The following is a 23,906-nucleotide window of genomic DNA, read 5'->3' as shown; positions in this document are numbered from 1 at the left end:
GCATGCGGCGTACAACGGTAAATGCCCAAGTATTCTGTTACCGTTTGGCGTAAGGGACGCTGCTCGAGTGTAGCCACTTGAACAAAGCTTTTAAAAACTCTGTTGAACCGTTCTACCTGTCCGTTTGCTTGCGGGTAGTATACGGATGAATGCCGCAAGCGGATGCCGCGATCCTGCAGAAAAGCTTGGAACTCTCGAGATGAAAACTGTGGCCCGTTATCGCAAACAATTTCCTCAGGGTAACCTTCACGTGCGAACACTGACAGCAAGAAGCCTGTTACTGTGCGTGTTGTGGCTTGGTTGCAAAAGTATACTTCGGGCCACTTAGAAAAGTAGTCGACCAGCGTGATCGCATATCGACAATCGTGTGGTGCTGTCTCAAATGGGCCAACAATGTCCATGCCGAGCTTTAGCCACGGTTCCTTTGGTAAGGGGACCGGGTTCAATGGTGCAGTCATAACCTTCGTGCTCTTGTCCGCTGCCTGACATATACTACACGTTTGAATAGCTAGCTCGACTTGCCTGTCCATGGCTGGCCACCAAAATTTTTCTCGCAGACGTGCTTTCGTTCGTACAATTCCAGGGTGAGCCTCATGAGCAGCGGTAATTATCCGTGCTGTAAGTGATGCGGGAACCACAAGGCGTTCGCCACGCAAAATCAAATTGTCCACCACTGACAGTTCATCGCGAAGCTTGAAGAAAGGTTGAAGCTCACCCGGCAGAGATTTTTGCGCAGGCCAGGACGATTCAATGTAGGCCTTGATTCGTTGCAGTGTGCTGTCTTCCGATTGGGCCTGTTCAAACTCTTCCCTGGTAATGCAAGAAGAAATAAGGGCAACTGATACAGTTTCATCTGGTAAAGTCTCTTCCGAGACCAATGGTCGTAGCGAGAGCGGAAGGCGCCGAAGTTTGGATTGCACTGGCTGCACCGTGGATCGCGTTTTGACGTGATGCACAAAACCTTTCGCGAGGCCAAAGCCTGGATCGAAAAGAGATCCAAACTCGCCAACTAATTCCTTTGGGAGGTTAATATCCTGCACGGCTTTCGTCGGGTCAGGGCGCTGTTCCCTTCGAGAATTAGAAGTTAGCGTCGTTTCAAGGCATTGAAGAGATGACCCATCAATCTGTAGACCGAGGGCCTTGATGGCATCGATACCCAAGAGTGAGGTGCCTTTTTCAACGACGTAGAAAAGAAGGCTTGTTGTGCTAGCTTTGTACGTAACGTCAGCGAAGAAACAGCCACGAACCGGAATTGGCTGTTTTGAATAGTCCAGTAACCGAGCAGTCGGGGCCAAAAGTACTTGGCCTTCAAAATACTGCTTAAAAAGATCGTGTGCAACAATGGAAACTGACGACCCAGAATCTACAAGGAAAGTTATGTCCGCACGGCCAATCGAAACTGTGACGTGAACAGCGGAGCGAGCGGCCGACGTCACAGCCAGAATGCTCAAAACTTCCTCGCTCGGAGAATCTTGGCTGTCTACCTCACGCACCGGAGCGGAGCCTCGTTTCTGGCAAACATAGCGGAAGTGACCCATGACACCGCAATGGTGACAACGCTTGCTTTTGGCTGGACAGCGAACTGATGCTGCATTGTGCTGGGATGAACCGCAGCGGTAACAATGAGACTGGCGGTTGTGCGCCCGCTTCGAGCTCTCGTCGGATTCTGGTGTACGCGTAGGCGTATTTCCACGAGTATTTATGCGTCCAACATCTACAGAAGGAAATTCTTGCAGATCATTGTACGCCTGCTCAAACTGCCTTGCCAGTAGCACTGCTCTAGCGAACGAGAGAGACGATCCTTCAAGCAGAAGACGCTCGCGTAAGCTTCGAGACGAAATACCCGCAACGAACTGGTCACGCAGCGAATCTTCTTCGACAGGAAAAGAGCATGTAGCAGAAAGCTCCCGCAATGCTGTGATGTACTCATTCACTGATTCACCAGCTTGCTGAACTCGCCTACTGAAACGATGCCGTTCGGCAACAACATTGCTTGTTGCCGAAAAATGAGCGTGCAGAGCGGTAACTGCGATATCGTACGACGATACTTCAGGCCTTGTGTCGCCTGTGCCCTTGCTATCTTCCGACGCTTTATCAGTAGCAGTTTGCTCACCGAGCTTGGCGTTGTCCAACGATGGAAGTGGTAATGTGTAAAATATGCGCTGACCTTCTACGCCGAGGCTGTGAAGAAGTAGTGCTTTGCGACGATCCGGCGTGCAGTCAGAGGCCCCCGAAGCAAGCAGGTAGTTCTCGAAGATGCGGAACCATTGCGGCCACGCAACAGCAGGCCGACCAGGCACAGGCAGGAACGGGGGCGGCGGCGCGATTCCAGAAATGCTCATGGCGCCGGAAAGCAAGCGGCGAAAGTCACGCCCCCCGAAATGGTCCCACCCTCGTCGCCAATGTTGTAGCGGCGGGTGCCGCCCAAGTACACGAACTGCTAGCAACCAAACAAATCCCGCTTTATTGCCACATACAGTCATATATATACACATAGCGACACTGGTGCCTCTAGCGGCAGGTGATTCCCAAAACGGAACCGAAACCACATATACAACAGTGGGCATGTGCAGCCGTTTTGGAATGTTAAATGGCATACAGTAAATATTGCTGAGTACGCTAAAATGGCTGAAATGTCGATTATGGGAAGAATACCAACACTACACGTGCATGCCTCCTCACTTTCTTTGCTCGTGCAACGCGCCATGACAGCTCAAACAGTGAGGCTTAACGAACAGTGTCAAAGATTGCGCTTTAGCGTCAGCACTTTAAAAGTCACACGTGGGCAGGGGCAGATAACGCTGTCACAGTGCCTAGTCGGTCTAGATCGTGATGGCGATATAAATATTCCGCGAAGCTGTCATCTCACTTGCAGTGAGCCCTGCAATGATCTTTGAAACAGCAAAACATGTGGGCTGAGCCCGAATGGCAAGCGCTTTGACGATAAACATGGACGGTGGTGCCATATGTGTCCTCTGTCACCCCGCATATTTGAACGCCTGCAACTTGAGTACACGCTTTTTAAAGCAAGGAAAACTAGATACTACCTCTCCAGGCCGCCTGCTCGTATCTTTCCTATCTTCCGAAATCTTTGCCCTGGCCTTATAGGGAGCAGAGTACGGCAGCGCCGTATCGCTCTCCGCACCGAGGGGCGGAGCCGTAATCCAAGCCTACATAACTCAAGGAAGCTCGCTGTCAGCATTCACTCGTGCCGCCGCGTAGCTTACGTTGTTTCCACTATGGCGGTCGCTGTTCCCATGGACGCCTCGTACGTCCCCAAGGTTCTGCACTCGCTGACCGACGAAAGCGAGGCGTGGCGTCATTATGCCACTAATGACGAGTCTCGCGTCCTGGTCATCTACACCGGAGGAACCATTGGCATGGTCAAGGACGATGACGGAGGTAAGAACCAAACATCGCATTTCAGTCATTCAATAACGGGAGAAGCAACGGCAGTTATGAAACTCCGTCAATCCGTGCGCATAATCGTGGCCATTGCTGGGAAGGGCAGTACGTCCTTGTTCCGCCAACCTGTACAGCAGCTCGTCTGTTCGTAACAGTACAGGTGTCTTTTTTTTCTGTACAGTGTTCTCACTGTCGCCTGTCAAATTAGCTCTTGCGAAGCTCTCCGGCGGCAGTTATGAAGCCTAGAACTGCTTCAGGTAAATCTCGTGCAAAGAGCGCACGTTTGGCGCTTCCAGAAAGGTGCGTCGTGGCTTACATGACATTATACGCAGTGCCTATGCAGTGCTCGTATAGGGCCAGTCTGCGACACTCCTGTCTCATATTTAGCCGTATGATTGCCTAATAGGCCGGCTGTGATAGCAGCACCACCTGTGGCTCGAGCTTGGACTGCTGTCTTTAAGTATTACATAACCACCTGATCAAAAGCATGTGAAATACACCTTGACGGCCCTGTCGGCCCATCGCACTATGCTCTTCACAGCTATAAGTAAGGTGTAATGCTTCGACTAGTAATCCCACGAATAAGGCACACAGCCGTGTTGTTAGAGCCAGTCGTCCACGATCTGTCAAGGCACTGAGTACTTTGAAAGCCTTGTTTTTCTTTCGCCCGCCAGGTGATCAAATTAACTCGGAGCCACCCACTATATATGGCGTCCCTCTAGGCCCACATGTAGTACAGGGATGTTAAAACCTCACTTCCCACCGCTACATGCGTATCGCTGCATGCGTCTCGACTGCGTTGCTATCTACGTTTCGCGCTGCGTAATACGTTAGCTACAGCTCCGTTGCGCGCGGCCCTCAAGGAACGAAGTGACAACCGCTGGAAAACGGCAAGCTTGGAATGACTGTCGTCGCAGTATACGATTAGCATGCCTGCATATCGCCTCATCACTGACTCGCGCGACAAGCGGCCGTGCATCCCTGCCTCCGTTATTGTTCGCTCCTCGCCCGTTCGTTTCAGCTTGAGTCCTTTCATTTACAGCTGATAACGCGCAGCCCATGTCTGTGTTTTGCAGGCAACGGGGCATTTCGCTACCCTGGCATTTACCGAAAAAATGGCCTGGCTTAGCTTATGGTTAAGCCTAGGATGCGAAGCAGACCGCCGGCGGAGGCTTGCGCGTCCGCAAGCGAGCGCACGAGTTGAGCCCCAGTTTTCACAGCTGTTGTGACGTCATATCACGTGGTGCGCCGATGTAGGTCAAGTGGCAGCTACGCGGCCGCGCGCGGCGCAGCAAGGAAGAGCTCGGTTTTCTTTTTCTTTTTTGTTCTGTGCGAATGTGTTTTTTCTTCTATACTATCTCTCATTGTTGATGACTTCTTGAGTATTATTTTCTGCCTGATCAGTGTTTGTGTAATTGCTTATGTTGAATTCCTGTCCCACTGTGTTTTATGTACCACTGTTCTCACTGTATGTCACTGCACCATCTGCACCGACGTGTAAAGCGGGTCTTAGGCCTCGTCAAGAGACACTATAGTCTCCTTTAGCCTCTCCCCGCGGACACCATGTATTGTTGTCCGAAATAAAATGAATTGAATTGAACTGTGCGGCTAGTATGCTTCGCATAAAAACAGTAGAAAGCTGGACGACAGCCAGCCGTTGGTCCAAGTTCAGACCCGCTCTGTTGTTCCTGATATCGCGTGCAGGTAAAGGCCGATTCACACGACGGTCCGTTCGCCCGTGGCCCGCGCACTACGTGTTCATGCGTCACCACATTGAGAGGCACGCTGTCGGCCCGCTGCCTGGTCAGTGCACCTCTCAATGTGCTGACGCATGAACACGTGATGCGCGGGCCGCGGGCGAACGGACTGTCGTGTGAATAGGCCTTAATGAGTGTCGAGTACTGAAATTGTCTACGGAAGTGCCGTCGAAGTAGGCGAAACGGTGCAGAGCAATGGCTCGGCAAACGGATTTAGAGTACCAGCTTTTCACTTGAACAAAATTTCTTCAACACCTTCGAACTATCGAGACGAAAATAAACATGGCTATGTTGACGTTTGTACTGCAGCAAAATACGCATTTGTCGCCTGGAAAATTTGGTTTTAAAATCTTGCCGCCGCTTCATTCAAACAATTGACGTCCTTGCCGAAATTGTTAAGTTGCCACAGTTTCGCAGTGAATGGCTGTGTAGCGTAGCATCTGGGATCCGCGGTTAAATATCTGTGTCAGCGCATGCATTTCACTTGAGAAACCGGCGGCTGATGGCGACATCTCCACCTTGTTTCTGCTCTTTTCTTGCTTATAAAAACTCCGTTTTGGCTGAGAGGGGGTCTCATTGCGGTTAGAACGCGGTACCCCATCGATTCGGGCCACCTTCTGTTCGTTATCAGTGAAACTTTAGCGCCTGTGGGCGTCGCACAGTTTGCGGTTAGCTGAAATTCAGATGAAAGGAAGGGGGGGGGGGGGGGGGGGGGGGGGGGATGCTTACTCGCCAGCGCCAACAAAATTCTACCGACTGACTGAGCACTGTTTGAACATAAAGTGCGTAAAGTAGCATGGCCCGCTACAATTCCTGCATTGCGTCCGATCTTAACCAGCTCTTTTATATTGCATGCAAACCATTGCACTGGGTAACTTGCTAGATTGACGTAAAGAACGAACACCAGTGCAGTCGATGCCTTCATCCTGGTCGTTTGACATGGTTATTTTATTGTTTCACCCGATCATAATTTTATTTGCCCAGCTGTTTCTTTGCAGGAGAATTCTAGTAGAAACCGCTTAGCTCATCACTGCATATTATTCACGCAACTTAAACCATTTCTCGATTTTGCTACCTTTGACGTGTAGCAACAGCAGAGTTCTCACGAGACGTACCAAGGAGGAGCTCTCCTAAGATACTTGCGTCAGTGCAGCATCTTCGCGGGTCCAAAACAGATAGCAGCATCCAAAAATGGATTCCTTTGTAGCATTATCGCCAGTGTGCTGACTGCCTTCCAGGGTTAGCACTGAGCATTCCAGGGTAAACTGGGCGTAGCAGTCGTGGGGCAGTATCGCTTGCCAATACACACTTCTTGTTTTCGCTAACTTCGCTCGAGCACATCGTGTGGAAGCAGCTCTTGCCTCACCTTGATAACTAGCCATGGACCCAAGACAAAACTTTCCATGCCAGATCGACTTTCAAGAGACATTGTCCTTGGATTGCTTCTAGGTGCACACGTGTCTTCATTCGCGTCAGTCAAGAGACCCGTCGATCACGTGCTTATCTTATCCGTGCCGCTATTCTCTCCGTCCCCCCAGTTTCACGGTACATAAGCTTCTTGTGTCTCCTCGCATTTCCCCTGGCCAGAAGTCTGGATGGCGTGAAGCACTACTACTGATGCCGATGCCTCTACTTTTTCTTGTTCGTGTATTCTTCTCTTTCCTAATCGTCGAAAAAAACAGCCGACTCAACTGTTTCCACTGGAAATCAAGCTAAACTCGCTCCACTACGTTGGTTTGGACAGCTGGACGCACTGATCCTTTGTAGTAGACTCGTGTGCTTGAAAAGGCAATAATTCGTCTCCTGCTATGTCCTTTCAAGGCACAATAAGTGTAAGTGCGCAGTAGCCATTCTCGATATTCAGTGCTAGCACCAACTTCATAGTTCATGGCCCGACTTCCATATTTGCCGGACTGCTGAAATCAATGTGCTGGCTGGTGACTGGCTGACCGCGCTGCGACCTTCGGTTTATGACTAGAGTGAAAGGCCAGCTCTAAGCAGTCCTTTGTGTAGTCTTCACGCTCTGAAGCATTTTTTCCGCTATTTCAAAGGAAAATTATCTTCCTTTTGGGTTAAATGGAGAACAAATTTTAAAATACGTGAACCAAAGGTAAAACACGGTGTGGAAGTGGAAGCGTCGACTTGCCAGCTTAGCATAGCCTGTTCGTTTGCACGCAGCACTTGGACATTCAGAGTAAGGGTGGGTATCGAAGTGGGCTGCAATATTTTTGTAGCATGTGGTACTGTGGGATTGATCGCTATTAAATTAACTGCTTCTTCATCGGCGAACGAGAGCAAATTAATAGTGAACGCAACTCTGAGACATCAAGTGTGGCTCTTACTGTGGCTCCTGAAGGCGCGAAATCAGATCCTTCCAGTTCACTATACATTGGGTTGGATTAACAGCTGCCTCAACAAGCAGAAGCTGACTTGTAACCGTGGTGCTCCCTGCGTGCCGTATACAAACCTACTCGCTGCTGTTGCCTTGCCCGCAGTTCTCAAGCCGGTGCCGGGAATCTTGGACAAGCGGCTGCGTGATTTTCCGCAGCTGCACGATGACGAGTACGCGAAGAAACAGTTTGGCGACTGCGAAAAGCCTCCGCTGGTCCTGCCGTGAGTGAACGCATTCGGGGTTGCTGCAGACGCCAGAAAGGACTGATAGGCCGTGCTTTGCGCCAGAAGAATGAACGGGCATATTTAGGACAACAGGGCTTGGGGGCGAAGGGGCGGGGGGGGGGACGTAACACAGGAGGAGAAGTTGACAGGCAGCACGCCTCTTGTCACTTTTTCTCGTGATTTGCGTCCTCTTTGCTCTTTCTGTTGCATATAAATACGCTTATAACTGCCTCGTCTTTCCAACCTTCGACAATGATAATCAGAGATATTTGAATTAGCCAGATACACGTCGATCAATGACATTCATCGATTTTACCGAATATGCCAACCAAATCAACGGTGCCCCAGTTCTTTCCCAAAGGAAATTAGATTGCTCCACGTTTCAATTGCGCTCCTTTGTGAACGCTTAAGGCTCCGGGCTACCTGCGAGGCTAAAACGCGATACCAGATTTCGTTCGGAGAACCGCCCAACACTTGCTTTCAAGAAGCATCAAAATACTACACTTCCATCTTGCAGGTCTTAAATCCAAGAAAAACTGATATCGATTATCTTTGCAATTCCATACAAAAAGCGCGCGCATGCAGTGGTTCTAACCTGCGGCGCTTACCATGCCCACATGTGGTTTAACATGTGCGCATTTATACCTTGCGAGAAATATCTTGTTTATATTGCTTCTATAGTTATATTTTTTCTCACGTCACGAGAATAAAGCTTCAGTTGAAATCCGCGGTCAAAAAGCAATGTGCAAGTATGCGCTCGTATATTTTTTTTTTTTGAACATGGATACCGCTGCAAGATTAAATTCCCACACAAAGACCATGCACGTATCGAAAGCTGCAGTCTGCGCTTATGCATCTTTCCGCCTCGTTGCATCCTTTGCTTCCAGGGCAACGCACAAAGTTGAAAGTAAAACCTTCTCTCTTCGTTCCTTTCTTGCTCTCTTTCCACTTATATATATTATCCCAGGACTTGTGCGCCCAGTTGTGCACGAACGAAAATAATTTGATCCGTACCTCAAGGAATAATTATGGTCTAGGATCACTGATCTTGTTGTCGTTTACAGAAGCGTTTCTCTGAGAGCCTCCGTTTCAAGCACGTGTGCCGTGTATGCAGCGCTGCCTGAAAATTATGAAATCTTGTTTGTTATTTTTGTCCATCCATATTTTGTTCATTTATAGCATGCTAGATTCGATTTTGTAAGGCAGCGGTCGTAATAAATTGCGTTGCAAATACTTCTTGGAAAACACAGCAGCGACGCTATCCAGACTGCTAACCTATTTTTAAATGCGTACAGCACCAGAATAGTGCGTCGAAATGGCATTCCATGCACTAGATCCACTATGCTCTGTGCAGGTACCCTTTCACTTATTTTTAACGAACAGTAAAATGTTTGCTCAGAATGTCGATTTCACCTTGCCCTGCCACATTCTCCTTTCTGCACAAATTTAATAACGTGATTATTGAGCCCAGTGGCTATTCATCAATTTCTGCTTGTCTATAACTTTTGCCTTTGCATAGAAGCTGTTCTATCCAGGGCTTGAAGCTGTTCGAAGAAATGGATAGTATAACAAAAACAAATCGGACCTAAATACCAGAAAAAAAGCGCATTTTACATAGACTTTACAGTAAACGAAAAGAATAAGTGTGCCCAGAACTTAGCAGTGTAGTATCTAATCCGCTGCCATGCGTTCATTTCACCGCGTTCCTGTTCCATGATGCACGCTATCTTGCTTGTTCATCCAGGGCAACGGGAGATCCACGGCGTGTGATCTACACCATCTCCGAGTACTACCCATTGCTGGATTCATCCAATGCCACCATGGACGACTGGCTCCAAATTGCTCGAGACATAAAAGTAAGAGAATAGCATTGCGATGAAAGCATTCATGTACAAACTCGGTGCTAGCTTCCGACATTCCAAGCCTATCTGGAGACGTTCCCTGTATGAAGTACACGTTCCCGCTATTTTAAGCCAAGTAAATCTAGCCCGAATTTATCGATTCATTGTTTATATCCAATAGTTCGAACATCAACTTGAAATTTCATGCAAAAATATATCTCTATTGTTCGCGTTTATCGAACTCACTTTCTCCGGAACATTCGATATATCGAATGGTAAGCCACGCCCCTCTAAAGGGCGGCTCTCCTAAACGCGCTCTTTGATCACTTCTCGCGCACGCAGAAAGTGCAGCTGCGGCAATGCTTTCGCAATAAAATGGAAAAATAAGTCTTACAGATACGTGCAGCCTTTTCCGCGATCACAGTGAAAGGGGATGAACATGTGGGCAGCCCACTTATTGCATTGACCAAGAAATGATATCCGACATCAGGCAGCCAAGACCCCAAAGAAAACATTCCCGACACTCCGCCCACGTGATTGTTGGAAGCATATGTTTTTGTGTGTGACCCTCCTTCTGGAAGTGAGCTGTCGCCCCGTTTTGTGGTCTTCCCTTCGTCAAAGTTTGACAAAGGTAGCGTTGTCTGCTTCAACATGGCGTACCAAATAGCCCCAGTAATCGGTCTTGGCAGGCAGTGGCTAGTCCCTAGCAAGCGGTACGCTGCCAACACGCCAGGGAACGGAACGTCACTGAGTCTAGAGAAGCGGGTCACTGGAGTGGCCGCAAGGTTTTCTTGCTTCTAGGTTAAAGATAACCTTATCTGCTAGAAAGTTTTTATATGTATTAATCAATATTGCCGCGAATATTTGTAGTGTTTGTTCATTCTTCAAAGCTACCGGCACGCCTCTATATCTCTTTGTTTGTGATGCAAGACGCGCCTAGATTTATCTCGATTGATCGCATCCAGGCGGAGCCGACTCTACGTTGTTCCAGAGTGTTCTAGTAACTTTCCAAGCTTTATCTCGAAAGTTTGCTATCGGCTTTAAAAAGAGCCCGGCCGAGAGTGGCGGGCATTCTGTTCGCCGACCGCCCAGCACGCTTGTTGCTACGCCGCCGCCGAGTGATTAAGTTCTTTGCGGGCGCAAGTCAGCCCAAATAAAGAGTTTCGTTTAGAAGCGATTCTCGCTGTTTTTCTCTTCGCCGGACTGCAGTCCCAACTACGTGACAATGTACTGACATATTTCACGATCCCCTTTAAGTTCTATATGTCGGATTTGAGTGTAGTTTCTTATAAAGGACACATGTTAAAGAACCCCGTGCAGGAAAAATCTGTTTGCAACACCCGACTAATGCATGCCCCATATCCTACAATGCAGCTTGGGCTCGTAAAAGTCCATGAAGAGTAAAGACCCGAGAGCCGACAGACGCAGCGATGCACACCACACATTGTGATCTTGTGACATACGGCATTCCGCAACAAAGTATACTTTACGCAGGCACGTACAAGACATAACAGGACTTAGTTGGCAGTTTTCTTTCCACTGGCGCTTTGTCTATAGGAAAGTGATAAGCACATTTTCCTGTGGGCTCTGGCGATCGCATCACTGACACTGACATACATGGTAGCAGAAATCGAGCGTCATGGTGCAAACACGGGAAAGGGTGGATTTAGGACACCGGGGCCTGCTCAGTTTACTCTGGTTCATGCCTGTGCTGTGGTCGATAAGCTCCAAGAAACATTCCTGCCCTCCAGAGCAGAACACCGTCGAGCGCCCATATCATCATGTGATCAGAATCCTATTGTCGAGCTCATGAGTACGATTTGACTGCCCCGCTATTCCCACGTCGTATTGTTGGTTGTTGCGCCTAGCAAGTACTCTCTCCTATTACGTGTAAACTCTTCTTCTGATTGGCTGACACAAGCTCTAGTTTCTATTGCCCTACACAGCTTCGACGAGTAAGCAATGTAATGACGACTACGCCAAACCCAGGCAAAAGTGGCCACTGAATAGTGAAAGCTGAAAGTGTACCGATGCGTTTTTTGTCAACCGCCACGAAGCATGTTCAGTTCACGCCGCTAATTACGACACGGTAATATTTCTGTGTGCAGACTCAATACGACAGCTACGATGGTTTCGTCGTGCTCCATGGCACAGACACCATGGCGTACACCTCGTCTGCGCTGTCCTTCCTGCTGGAGTGCCTCGGGAAGACCGTCGTCATCACCGGCTCGCAGGTACAGCAGCCTAGAAAAGGAGGCGTTTTTTTGTTTCTTTTGAAATCAACAGATCGACATATGAAGAGTGAGCTCTGTGACTGAATTCCTAGCAAGAGCATGCTGAAGTTATAAATCGCATACTTAGTATTCCACAGGAACCTGGGAGCTAAAAAGAGTCTGTGAAGCAAAGCCCAGCCTTCTTAAACCAAAGTGTCCAAACAAAGTACCCATGCAGGTCACCTAGTGGGAAATTCTTGGCACCTATTGCCAACTTGCCACCGCGGTGGCTCCGTGGTTGCGGCGCTGGGCTGCTGACCCGAAAGACGCGGGTTCGATGCCGGCCGCGGCGGTCTAATTTCGATGGAGGCGGTATGCCAGAAGACCGTGTACTATGCGATCTCAGTGCACGTTACAGAACCCCAAGTGGTCGAAATTCTCGGAGGCTTTCACTCTAACGTCCAAAAGCGACTCAGGCTGTGAGGGATGCCAAACCCCCATAAACCATATTGCCAACTTAGTAAGTCTAGAACATTTCCTGTAAGCGTTACCCGGCCTTGGACTTCGCAACCTCTTCTTGTCAATGACTAATGGTGCTTGTCTTCGCCCCTAGGAAACCAATTGTTGTACTGGTTCTGCAGGAAACATCGAAAGTATATCGTTCCTTCGAAAGGCGCTCTACTTTCCAAAATCTGTGCTTGTGACAGCCTCTGTGCGCTACAAATTAGGCGTGTCCTTTTCACGTGTTTGATATATGTCCTTTGCAGATACCAGTTTTTGAGCCCCGAAGTGACGGACGAGATAATCTGCTGAATGCACTTATCATGGCTGGAAATTACGTCATACCTGAGGTGAGTGCACTGTAGTAACAAGCTTTGGTACCTTGCCACCAGCTGTACTAATATGCGTATCAAGGAAGCGACCAGAACTACTTCTACTATAGCATCCCGATCTGTACTCGGAAAGGTTAAGGTATTTATAGCCTCTAGCAGGACCACACTTGCAAATAGCGCCGATTTCATCCCATTTTCGAAATCCTTGACCCTTTTTTCTTTCCCATTTCCTTCGTCATCACAATACCGTCGGAAGCAAGTGCCCTTCCCCACTCGGCAAGCATAAAGCTAAAGCAGCATCCTTTCTGTGATTAAGGGCTAGAGCTTCAGCAAGGACAAATCTCTATGACGCTGGAGCATGCACTTATTTTTGCCTTGTGCGTAAAGCTAACACCTTCTCGCAACACTGACAAAGGATGCTGCCTAAATATACCGCTCTTCCACGCCGACCAGGTGGGGCTCATGTTCCACAACCAACTGTTCCGCGGCAACCGCGTGAGCAAGTTCAGCGTTGCCCATCTGGACGCCTTTGCGTCATTCAACATGGCCCCTCTCGTCACCATTGGTATCAACGTAGAAAGTAAGTCCTTTAGAAAGTTCTGCTGAATAATTCACCTGCCTTTTCTTTTTTTTTTCGTCCTCGTCTTAAAGCTTTCAATAGAGCGCTTGCTAGCCGCTGCGGTGGCTCAGTGGTTACGGCGCTCTGCTGCTGACCCGAAAGACGCGGGTTCGATCCCGGCCGCGGCGGTCGAATTTCGATGGTTGCGAAATGCTAGATGCCCGTGTACTGTGCGATTTCAGTGCACATTAGACCCTCAGGTGGTCGAAATTTCCAGCGCCCTCACCACGGCGTCCCTCATAGCCTGAGTCGATTTGGGACGTTAAACCTCCATGAACCAAACTAAATGGTGTACTTGCTGTATACACAACCGAGTGCTGCGTGCGCTTAAGTATAACTTCCAGCATCCACACTATTCAGCTCCCCTTTTGATCAAGCATTATTTTGTTTTCTCAAAATATTTATTCCCTAGAAAAACCACATGCATGTTTCGTTCCCTCTAAGATACTTGTATCAGCACCACCAGTGACGGCAATAAGCCTTACAGCACTGTCTGAATTGTCGCACTGACAATTCAGCGGGTCCTTCGCGAATAACTCCATTTCTGTCGAAAGTAGCGAAAAGGTCGCGAGGTGTTTTCACATATGCGTGCCCTATACTTAAAATTAAATAACCCGCATTCACATCCCTAATTCCATTATGTATCCGTGGGTCTTTCCGCATAGTGCTGTCCATTTCGATATTACGTTCGCATCCACTCCTCCGCCAAAACAGAAGAGGCTTGCAAAGCCGAATACTTTAAGCGACAACTGCAGTAGAGGTTTCATAATTCGTCGAGACTGAAAAAGGCCAATGTCTGAAACCCGTAGGTGAAGCCTGCGACATCTTTCTGTGCTAGCATTTCAAATGGTGACATAATCGCCAGATAAAGCCGCGATGACGTTCAGGTTTCTTGAACGGTGGCGCTACATTTCCAACGCAGTATCAACGCCACCGAAGGTATATACCGGGTGTCCCAGCTAAATGTAACCAAACTTTTACTGTGCGATGTCAGTGCACGTTAAAGAAACCCAAGTGGTCGAAATTTCCGGAGACCTCCCCTACGGCGTCTCTCATAGCCTGAGCTGCTTTGGGACGTTAAACCCCATAAACAAACCAACCAAACTTTTAAAAAAGGCGAAGTGTCCTAGTTCAGTGAAACCAACTGAGGGTAGTTCATAGTCACGTGACCTAGTTTTGAGCATTTTTTCGCTCATCGTAGTTAATTAATTAGCTAAGTTTAATTAGCTAGCGTTTTAATTATTGCCTTCAGGAAGAAAGTGTCAATGAAAAAGTTATAGATCGCCTCGAAAAACCGCTAGTAGCGCTGTTTCCGTCAAGCTACGATTTATGTAGCTTCATTTATTGGCCTTAAAAGAAAGTTGTCACGTGACCAGCTGCTCGCTCACTTCTCTGCCCCAATGTGCACCCAAAGTCTCATCGAAGAGAGGACTTCGGGAAAAACGGATTTTATTCTTTAAGGTGCGTCTTGGGACGTTGAAGTGGCACAGTTGTCATGTGGAAGCTTTTTCTTATTGTGCGGGTTGTGGTTACAGGCCGGTAAAAAAACTACTTTACGTAAATATTACTTTGCTGCAAATGTCCCAGTAAGCTGTTTCTCAAAGCGCTCTACAACTTTTCCATTTACACTTTGTTCCTCAAGTCAATAATTAAAAAGTTATTTAATTAAGCTTAACTAATTAGTCAGCCTTGAGGAACAAAAAAAAAACACTGCAGACTAGGTCAGACATAACTTCACCAGCGAAAGAACGAGACACGAGGAAAAGAACACAGGACAACGCTGGATTGTCCTGTGTTCTTTTCCTCGTGTCTCGTTCTTTCGCTGGTGAAGTTATGTCTGATGTACACCAACTAGCCCACATGGGTACCTTGTTACAGACTAGGTCACGCGACTCTTAACAACCCTCATTTTGTTTCATAAGGCTAGGACAACCCGTGTTTTTTAAAAGCTTGGTTACATTTAGCTGGGACACCTGGTATATATAGCCCATGAAGCGTTGCTTGGCGGTATCAATTGATTCACGGAAAGATGGGAGGCCGAGAAAAACTCCTCTTCTATCTCAAATTGCCTAGTTTGAAAAATTTTGAGAGGTCTTTGGTGAAACACCCTGTATGCGTGTACTATGCACAGACATTGTCGCGGGTCTGATAAAACCTCCTTCTCTGCGGTTTTGAAACGGCCATAAAAAAAAAAAACTACGACGTGCTCTATTCGAACTTCGTGCCTGTTAATCTTCAAAACCTTGAGAACGAATTCGATTCGTTTCTAAAAATTCTGGACATGTACTGGTAGGTTTTATGATTTTGGTTTGTGGAGTTTAACGTCTTTAGGAGACTCAGGCTATGAGGGACGCAGAATAGTTGAGGGCTCCAGATTATTTCGGCTTCTAGTATTTCGCCTTTATTGTAATGCGGCCACCGCGACCGGGATCGAACGCGCGTGTTTCGGGTCAGTAGCCGAGCATAAACCACGGAGCCATCGCAGCGGCTGTACATATACTATTTTTTTTTTCGTTCAGCAAATAGAATAGAAGGATCGTCTATTCGCTTTTCGGATATTCGCGCACCCGTGCTGAATTTCAGCTACACTGACGTCATCAGTGGGCTTCTCTGCATTTCTGCAATGCAGTGAAAAGTCAAGATCGTCACGGCTTTAACCTCAGCTTGCGAATTTATAGCGAAAAAAATACTTGGCCAGTTCTTGCTTACAAGCTTCAGACAAGAATCTCGTCCGATTTTCAAAACCAATCTCAGCTTCCCTTTACTGAAACAGGTATCGCGTTTTTAGGCGAAAGAGGCTTGCAGGCTTACAAATTGTCTCCCAAGACTTTCTTTTTTTTCTCTTTCTCTCTCCGCTTTTCAGTCAACTGGCGCCTGATCCGCCAAGACCCGATAGGGCACGAGTTCCGTGTCCATGAGAAGCTGAACAGAGACGTGGGCCTGCTCCGTCTCTTCCCCAGCATCACCGCCGAAGTGGTTAGTCTCTTTCTGAGCGTAGGCCCTTCTTAACTCGTTCCTCGGTTTTAAACCGCGGTTCTTCGTCATTGCTGTCGCGCACAGGCCTGCCCTTTAAATTATTTTCTTTTTCTTTGGAGCATTTCGCTTCTCTTCTTTTATCTTGAATTGTCGTTCAGCCTGGCAAACCGATGCTGATCCGGGCTCCCTCTTTTTCTTTTGTGCTGTTTTTACATTTTCGAAGAGGAAAATTAACTTCTGCGTGAGCTGTCCACACTCATGGGTGGTTTCTTCCCTGTCTGCCTTACCGGCTTCGTGTGCTTGTGATTTCTTCACCATCAGTAAATCGCCTTTTCAAATATGTTGCCACTGCCTTCGCTCTTCTTGGGTCGCCCCTCGATTGCAGTGTCGTCTGCGTGGGCGCCGTATGCAGTACAGACGTTTGCATCGAGCCAGAACGCTGCGCGCTAGCAACGGCATGGCGTGTTTATGTACTGAAGGAAGCGCAGGCGGCGGTGACTCACTCGGGGAATTTTGCAGCGTGCCAGGACGCTGCTGAGGCCGGTTGCGCAGTGTATGTGTGATAAGAGAGCCTGCGATACTACAAAAGGGGGCACAAGTCGACGCGTGCCGCATTACATGCGCTTAAGCCTTGAAGGCCTCTCCTTACTAATCGCTTTTAGCTTTCTTAATACCTGGAAAAATTTCCGCACTATTCAGAGTTCCCCTCTCTATATCCTAGGCCTGTCACCTAGCGGAACGAGCCAAAGCAATGGTCGTGAGCAGTGGAGCCATGTACTCGGGCTCCCAACCATCATCGGCCACTTTTCTCTATACGTCAATGATTGTTTTCACCATCGAGCATGGGAGGATAATCTAGCAGTTTAGGCCAGAGTACAATATAAATTATTTGCCGTTTCACCACAGCTAACGTTCAAAATTTCGCGTTACACATTCCTAACCCCCCTGCGATCTTCTTTATTTTTGTCATTTTTTGCGGCTTGAGTCTAATTATATCCACCACAACAGCACTGGACACCATTCCTACATGCCTCACGTGCTTCAACAAAAGAGCCAGCATTTCTCCAGCTGCCTCCCGAAATGAGTGACATGGTTGCAATAGGCATGCGGAGCTGTTCCAGACGACGGCATTAGCATTGCCTGAATGAAATGGAGTCAGCCATTGTCAACCATCATCAAGTTCTTTCCTATTGCGCTACACGATGTTTTTGCATAAAATATTCCTATAGGTCGCGTAAAATCATGGCAGCATGCGTTTAAAACTCTCATTAATCTCTCTAACCCACACCTTATGCCAACGAAATTATGACCGGCTCGCAGGTTACCGCTACGAGTTAGGCTGATCGGTTATTCTGATTACATTCGCTTATTGCCTAGGGCAAGTGTTAACATGCCATCTCTAAATAAGAGATTCATTTTTTTTCCCGCTGTGACATACTCCTGAAAGCGCACGCCTCATGTAAGTCGCCACAATTACAATGAACTAGAAATATCCCTAGATTTCCATTTCACCGTAGCCATGGTTATGACTTGGGACAGCTCCACACAGCTTCGTGTCGTTGGTGAGCTGTACTCTTGGATTCGCGCCTATATTGATAGCATACACGATTCATCAACCTTCAGAAAGCACGCGATAAGTTCATTGCGCGTAATTCTAACTTCCTATCCCTGCCTTTTTCTTCTGTCATCAGATGAGAGCCCGGAATAATAAGAGAAAACTTAATTCGGTACCCAGCACTTAAGCGCCATGACGATGATGGTTTTCACTAGTAAACTTAGAATGTAGGCTTTTCCGGAAAATTATGGGATGGAAGAGGCGGGAAGGGGCGAATAGACGTCACTCTGCTCTCTCAAATCTAGAGCAGGCAGACCTCTCCGCATACATTTGGTGTAAAGTACGCCTGTTCTTTTCTCTTCTCATTGTGAGCTTAATGTTTGCAAAGAAAATGAGGTTGAGGCGCTCGTTACGCTCCCAGGCCAAGGCTGGCGATGTTGAACGGTACGGCAGCTGTGCGCATCCTCCTCACCCATGTTCAACTGTTGCACCCCTCTTAGGTGGAGGCCTACCTGCAGCCGCCCGTCGAAGGCATCGTGCTGCAGACCTACGGCGCCGGCAACGCGCCTACCGCACGCAAGGACCTCATGGACGCCATCCGCAAGGCTACGGACCGGGGAGTCCTCATCCTCAACTGCTCCCAGTGCCTACACGGAGCCGTGGACCCCGCCTACGAGACGGGAAACGTAAGCTGTTGGCTTAGAGATGTGGATATATGAATCAAGCATATGTACTGCTCCTTGTGCAAAAGTTTTTAATTCCTTCTCGCCTTCTGACACCCAGGATCTGCTCCAAGCTGGTGTGATCCCCGGTGCAGACATGACCCCAGAGGCCGGACTGACCAAGCTCAGCTATGTGCTCTCGAAAAGCGAATGGACACACGAGCAGAAGAAACAGGTGACTGCGTGCAGCTACTTTTGGGGGACAAATTACATTCTGTATTGGAAAGCAAGGCATCGTGTCTTATATGCGTGGACTTACTTGTGCTTTTTTATAATCATCCAAATTTTCGCGCTTGTAAACGCATAAGATCTTGGCTTCAGGATTGCGTCAAGACAAGATCACCCACTACTCCGCCAGCATGTCCCCGGCAACTAGGCTTTAAGCTCGTTGGCCTCCGTATAAACGTGACAGTTTTTGGCCACGGCATTCCACGACGCCGTCGTAAACATCGCAAGATGTCCCTCATGCAGAATGACTTTAGAAAAAACGAATTACAGGCCGATAAGTTTGGTACTTTGTAAACGTCACCTCTGGTACTTGAGTTAGCGTCACAACGTTTGGCGCTTGCACCGTTTTCGTGTTCTACTAGATGTCGAAGCTGAATATCTCGTCGGAACGCTTCTTGTTGTGGGCACAAGTGAACTAGGACCTTTGAAACATGACATGGCCTCACCGCAATGGTTATGCTGTCTGATCACTACGCCCAAGGTCGCGAGATTGAATCCGGAACTCAGGAGCTGCATTTCAGCGGAGGCGAAATGCGAAACCGTTCACGTGATGTGCGATGTTACTGTATGTTAAAGAACATCGAAATTAAATTGGAGCACTCTACTGTCGCGTCCATCATAGCCAGCGCACAGCCTATAGGGGCTTAAAAGCCGCATACCATAAAACATGAACTTCGCTCAAGCAAGATGTCATTATGACGTCAAGCAACCCTTCGTAATCGTTTCGGACAGTCTCCTCGCATACTAAACTTCTATAACTTACGCCGACAGGCCCAAAATTTTGTGGCGCAAGCGTCGCTTCAGAAAGGAAACGAAAGGAAAGTTTATGAATATTAAAGCAGCAGGATAACCATGAGCACTAGTTGGTGTGGATTAAACGTAATGTAACCAGCAACAAAAACGGGAACACGTAAAAGTCAGCGTCGGACTAACAACTGACGGGAAGAAAAAACAAACGTTGTTAGCCCAGCGCTGTCCTCTGTACTTTTTCTTGTGTTCCTGTTTTCGTTGCTGTTTACACTACATTTTATCCGCACCAACTTGAGCTTATGGCTGTCCCGTTGCTTTAGTATTCATAAACGTCGTTTCCTTTCTGAAGTGATGCTCGTGCCATAAAAGTTTGGGCCTGTCGGTGTAAGCTATAAAAGTTTAGAAAAATGCGAGCCCTTTGGGCTCGCTTTGCCGCGTGTAAGCCAGAGATAAACTTTAGTTTGAGCTGCTGTGTCATAGCGGCTTCACAAAATAGGAAATATTTGATTATGGTGCTCTGCGTTGACAGGAAATTAAATGAAGGATTCAGATCATGCGATCCCCTACCCCTCTGCGCATGCACGACCACTTCAAGCTTTTTTTTTTGTTTTTTCCTGACATCGTTAATTGATTACTCTTCGATCGTTTATACAGCTGCTTGATACCTGCATGCTCCATATTTTTTTCTGATCCATTTTTTTTCTTCCTTCTGCAGTTTTCATGGTTTCCTAGTCCTTTTCTCTTCTATTGGCCTTCGAAAAAAAAATGGTCGTTGAAGTAATTGGTGGTGCTTTGTATTGTCACTTTTTACTACACACTAAACAGCCGGTTTCTAAGTTTCATTCTGCCGACTCTTATCACAATACGACGACGAAATGTGGGCTTAAAAGGAACCAATGAAGCTGGCCCAGGCTTGTAAAGAGAATATTACATACAGCAAAAAAGTTTGCCATATATTGATTTATGCCGGCCATGATATCAATTCAACGGGTACAGCAATCGGGTACAACTGGATGATGCAATGTACTCCGCAGCATAGACCACGGGACCTCCTATCTATGTGCAGTACGGTCCACTGTTAAAGGGAACATGCGATCGCGTGGCCTCCGCGCTTTGCGAAGCCGTGTTGACTAGATGCGGCGAGAATGGGCGGCATCAGGCGCATGCGCGGAAAGACCAGCCGCCATGCTTACAGTGCATGCATCTTGTGCCGTCAATTCTCGTACGTTATGGGCGGCAGTGCTTCGCGAAGAGCGGAAGCCACGCGATCGCATGTTCCCTTTAACAGTGTACCGTACTGTACATAATCTCGCTTGAATTAAATTCATTACTTTCTATTAGCCTAAAAAATTTTTTTTTTTTCATTTTGCTTGCGCCAAGCTTTCCTCACAGCCACTTCTAAAAGGAAGGATGTGCATAAAAACTTACTTTTCATTCAAAATTTTCATCACGAAGGCAACCTCCATAGCGTAGCTGTGCGTGAATTGCATTTGTACGCACGTATGGATAAAAGCCGCAAAAGCATTACTTATGTACTGATATATGCACGCAACAGCCCCGCAGGCACATGTCATCGTCGAAATAATTTTTTTTTTAGAACAGTAGAAACTGTTCTGTTCTGGCGTCGCGCGAACGCTATTGGGCTAGCTTAACAAAGTTTCCAGCATTGCATACGTAACAAATCAGCGTCCACTGATAACAAAAATCCTAAAACTATGGCGTCAAATTACGACGTCTCTACACAGCCTTCCTGGATCACGAAAACTCTGACCCAGTTTTTCTTTTTAGTATAGGTACTGTTACAGCCGGCTCCATAGGAACGAAACAGGCTGTTTGTGGCGAGAACAAAAAAGTGTTATTTAAAGGATCTTTGAAAAAAATTGACATCGACCTAGATTGATGGATTGCACTTTCTAAAGACAATGGGGGTTACTTTTATGAAAACAGTTGTTAAAATGTACAAAAAGGCAAAAAATATAACCCTGGAATCACCACCGCAAGAAGTTTTCGCAGCTTAATTGACATTATTTTTTATATATGAGGTCAAGCGAAAAATTTAAGGGAAGGATTGGTTCAGAACTTTTGTTTCGGAACTGCTCGGGCAGATTTATCGCTGAAGAAAACTAGCATAAAAACTAAACGTGGAATATGGGACTGAACAAACGCATCGCCAACGTCTTATTTTAGATTCGGATTGCCTGAAACAAGTATTGCACCTTTAACTCAAAATTTCTCATCTTTGAAAGCAGCATTTGGCCTAGAATAAACGTCAACAGAAGCCGCGGAAGGCTTAACTATCTAATTTTACTAAACGCGCAATAACCCTTGCCGCCAGTGCCTCTTTAAAATCAGTTGCTGGTGGTTTTATCAAAGATCGATGGTACTTGTATTTATTTTGCTCGCCCCGGCCGACATTGTTGCCGCACATTTTACTTGCCACCATTTAGTGCATCACATTAAGAGATCGGAATCCGTAATACTTAAATTAAATGCGCGCACACTTTCTGCGAATGAGTATCTCGCTTAATTCTTCCAGAAAGTCGAGGCATGGCCTAGGCCTTCATGTTGAATGCAACATTTCTTCAAATCTTCGTTTCAACGCAAGGGGTGCTGAAAATGGCGATTATTACGCTACTGTTTCGCTGTAATGATTTGCCCCTTCGCATAAGAAATAGTATCAACCTGCAACAGAAAAGTGTATGGCAGTACGAAGAGACGAAATAAACTAGACAGCGTAAAAGCGTACCTTGCTCCACGTTGCTGCAAAGTTCATATTCCACGTACATAAAGGACGCGCTTTCTACATATTCCAAGAAACTAAACACGCAGTGCTTAAGAATTCTGCAAAGCCGCTCTTGTCCGTGCCTGACCTTTGAAAACATTTTTTTTTTTTTTTGTAGCCTAAAGTTGTAGTGAGGTAAGGTGCTTTGAGATCCCAACTAACGTCATTCGCTTGTGAAATGAAACAGGCGGTTTCAAATCGTGCCGAGAGAAATGCCTCAAAATAGCAAAATGGGACGGGAAATACTTCGGAAAAACATTTTAAACAGCCTTAATAGTTTTTTCTTTTGAAGTGAGAAAAGTATGCGTTTGTGGATACAGGCCATCTGCGCCAAGGAGGGCTTGCATGGTGTGCAGCACGTTCTCTAAGAAAGCTGCTTCTAGCTCTATCTGAGTACTGTTAGAGAGACCAGAAGTGGGGCACACAAAGATCATGTCAAGACTAAAATGTCTAAACTGGGTTTGGCTATGACCAAGGTCCTGACTACACGGGCGTTGAGTTTCAACACAATTTAATTATACGAAGACGTACCTGTTACCCGGCAGTCACTCAGAAAGCTAATATATCTTATTTTAATAGCTTACTTTTCTCTGCTATAGCAGTCTCATTCCGCCACAGGCTGTGAGGGGAATATTAAATTCATTCGAGACTTCAGAACTATGGATGAGAATATTGGAATATGCCCAGCCAATTGCGGTATTCGCATACTGCACTGTCAATGTGACATGGAGGACGTTTCTTTGCACTGACTTTTTTAAAATCAATCTCTGGCAAATTTGTGTCCTTTCTTGCTCCCCAACTCCCTCTGCTTACCGCAAACTAATCAAAACACCCCAGCGAATCTTTGAGATCAATCCAGTTGGAAACCATAAACTCGGTTCAAAGAGGCAAGGTTAGGCTGGGTTGTTTCGAGATTCTGAGCACGTGTTTACTCTTTCAGAAACTGCAAGAATCCCTGCGTGGTGAGCTGACAACTCCACTGGTAGCGGGCGACGGCTGGGAAGACCAACACAACGTGTTCAACCTGATGGGGCCCTGGAAGGCACTATTCATGCGCTGAAGCTCATTCTCTCCCCAGAAGATTGCAGAGTTTGCAGCCTGTATCAGCGCGCTCGCCGAATCGATAATAAACTAAAACTGACTTGCGTACTTTTTCGTTTCGGTCAAGCTATACCAAGAAAGAGCGCTCTGGAAAATGAAGGCAGCACAAGCGTGTCGTTGCTAGGCAGACAGTATAGCAACGGGACAGGACGTGAGGACAGTACTCAGCTAGGTGCAGCAGCAGCAGCGGCCTGTCCATATTGTAAGCATATATTAATTTTCGCGTTCTAATTCTTAAGCTTCAAAGACTTATTTTTCTCCACACCATGTGGAAAACTGAGACAGTTCAGCAGCAAAGCACAGCAGCGGCCTGGACTTGGCATCCTATGCGGGCTGCTGCTGCAGAAGCTCAGCTGCGGCCTGGCCAACATAATAGCTAGAGAGCGGCATAAAATCTAAAAAAAAATGGACGGAGTAGTCCTCGGTGTCCGTTTAAACGCATTCATGGACACAAAACCAACGCCTGGAGTGATATACAATGGACTTCCCACTGTGCTGATGAGCTCTG

General features: G+C 47.2%; 1 protein-coding gene and 1 pseudogene across 1 annotated transcript; one reads left to right on the top strand and one right to left on the bottom strand.

The window, feature by feature from the left end:
• Positions 1-957: 957 nt before the first annotated feature.
• On the bottom strand, positions 958-2,565 carry LOC149340199 (uncharacterized; annotated as a pseudogene).
• On the top strand, positions 2,560-23,430 carry LOC149340198 (uncharacterized). The gene is made up of 10 exons (XM_089548976.1): positions 2,560-3,402; positions 7,658-7,775; positions 9,523-9,634; positions 11,728-11,853; positions 12,600-12,683; positions 13,119-13,245; positions 16,148-16,260; positions 18,316-18,501; positions 18,599-18,712; positions 23,238-23,430. Exons 1-10 carry the CDS (start codon positions 2,967-2,969, stop codon positions 23,355-23,357), a joined length of 1,536 nt encoding a protein of 511 aa, XP_089405102.1. The 5' UTR covers positions 2,560-2,966; the 3' UTR covers positions 23,358-23,430.
• The last annotated feature ends 476 nt before the right edge of the window (positions 23,431-23,906 follow it).

The sequence above is a fragment of the Amblyomma mixtum genome, chromosome 6 (assembly GCF_055824585.1).
Source record: "Amblyomma mixtum isolate Tamu chromosome 6, ASM5582458v1, whole genome shotgun sequence".
Classification (NCBI taxonomy): Eukaryota; Metazoa; Arthropoda; class Arachnida; order Ixodida; family Ixodidae; genus Amblyomma; species Amblyomma mixtum.
The sequence above is the reverse complement of the archived record's forward strand: the minus strand, read 5'-3'. Positions and strand labels throughout refer to the sequence as shown.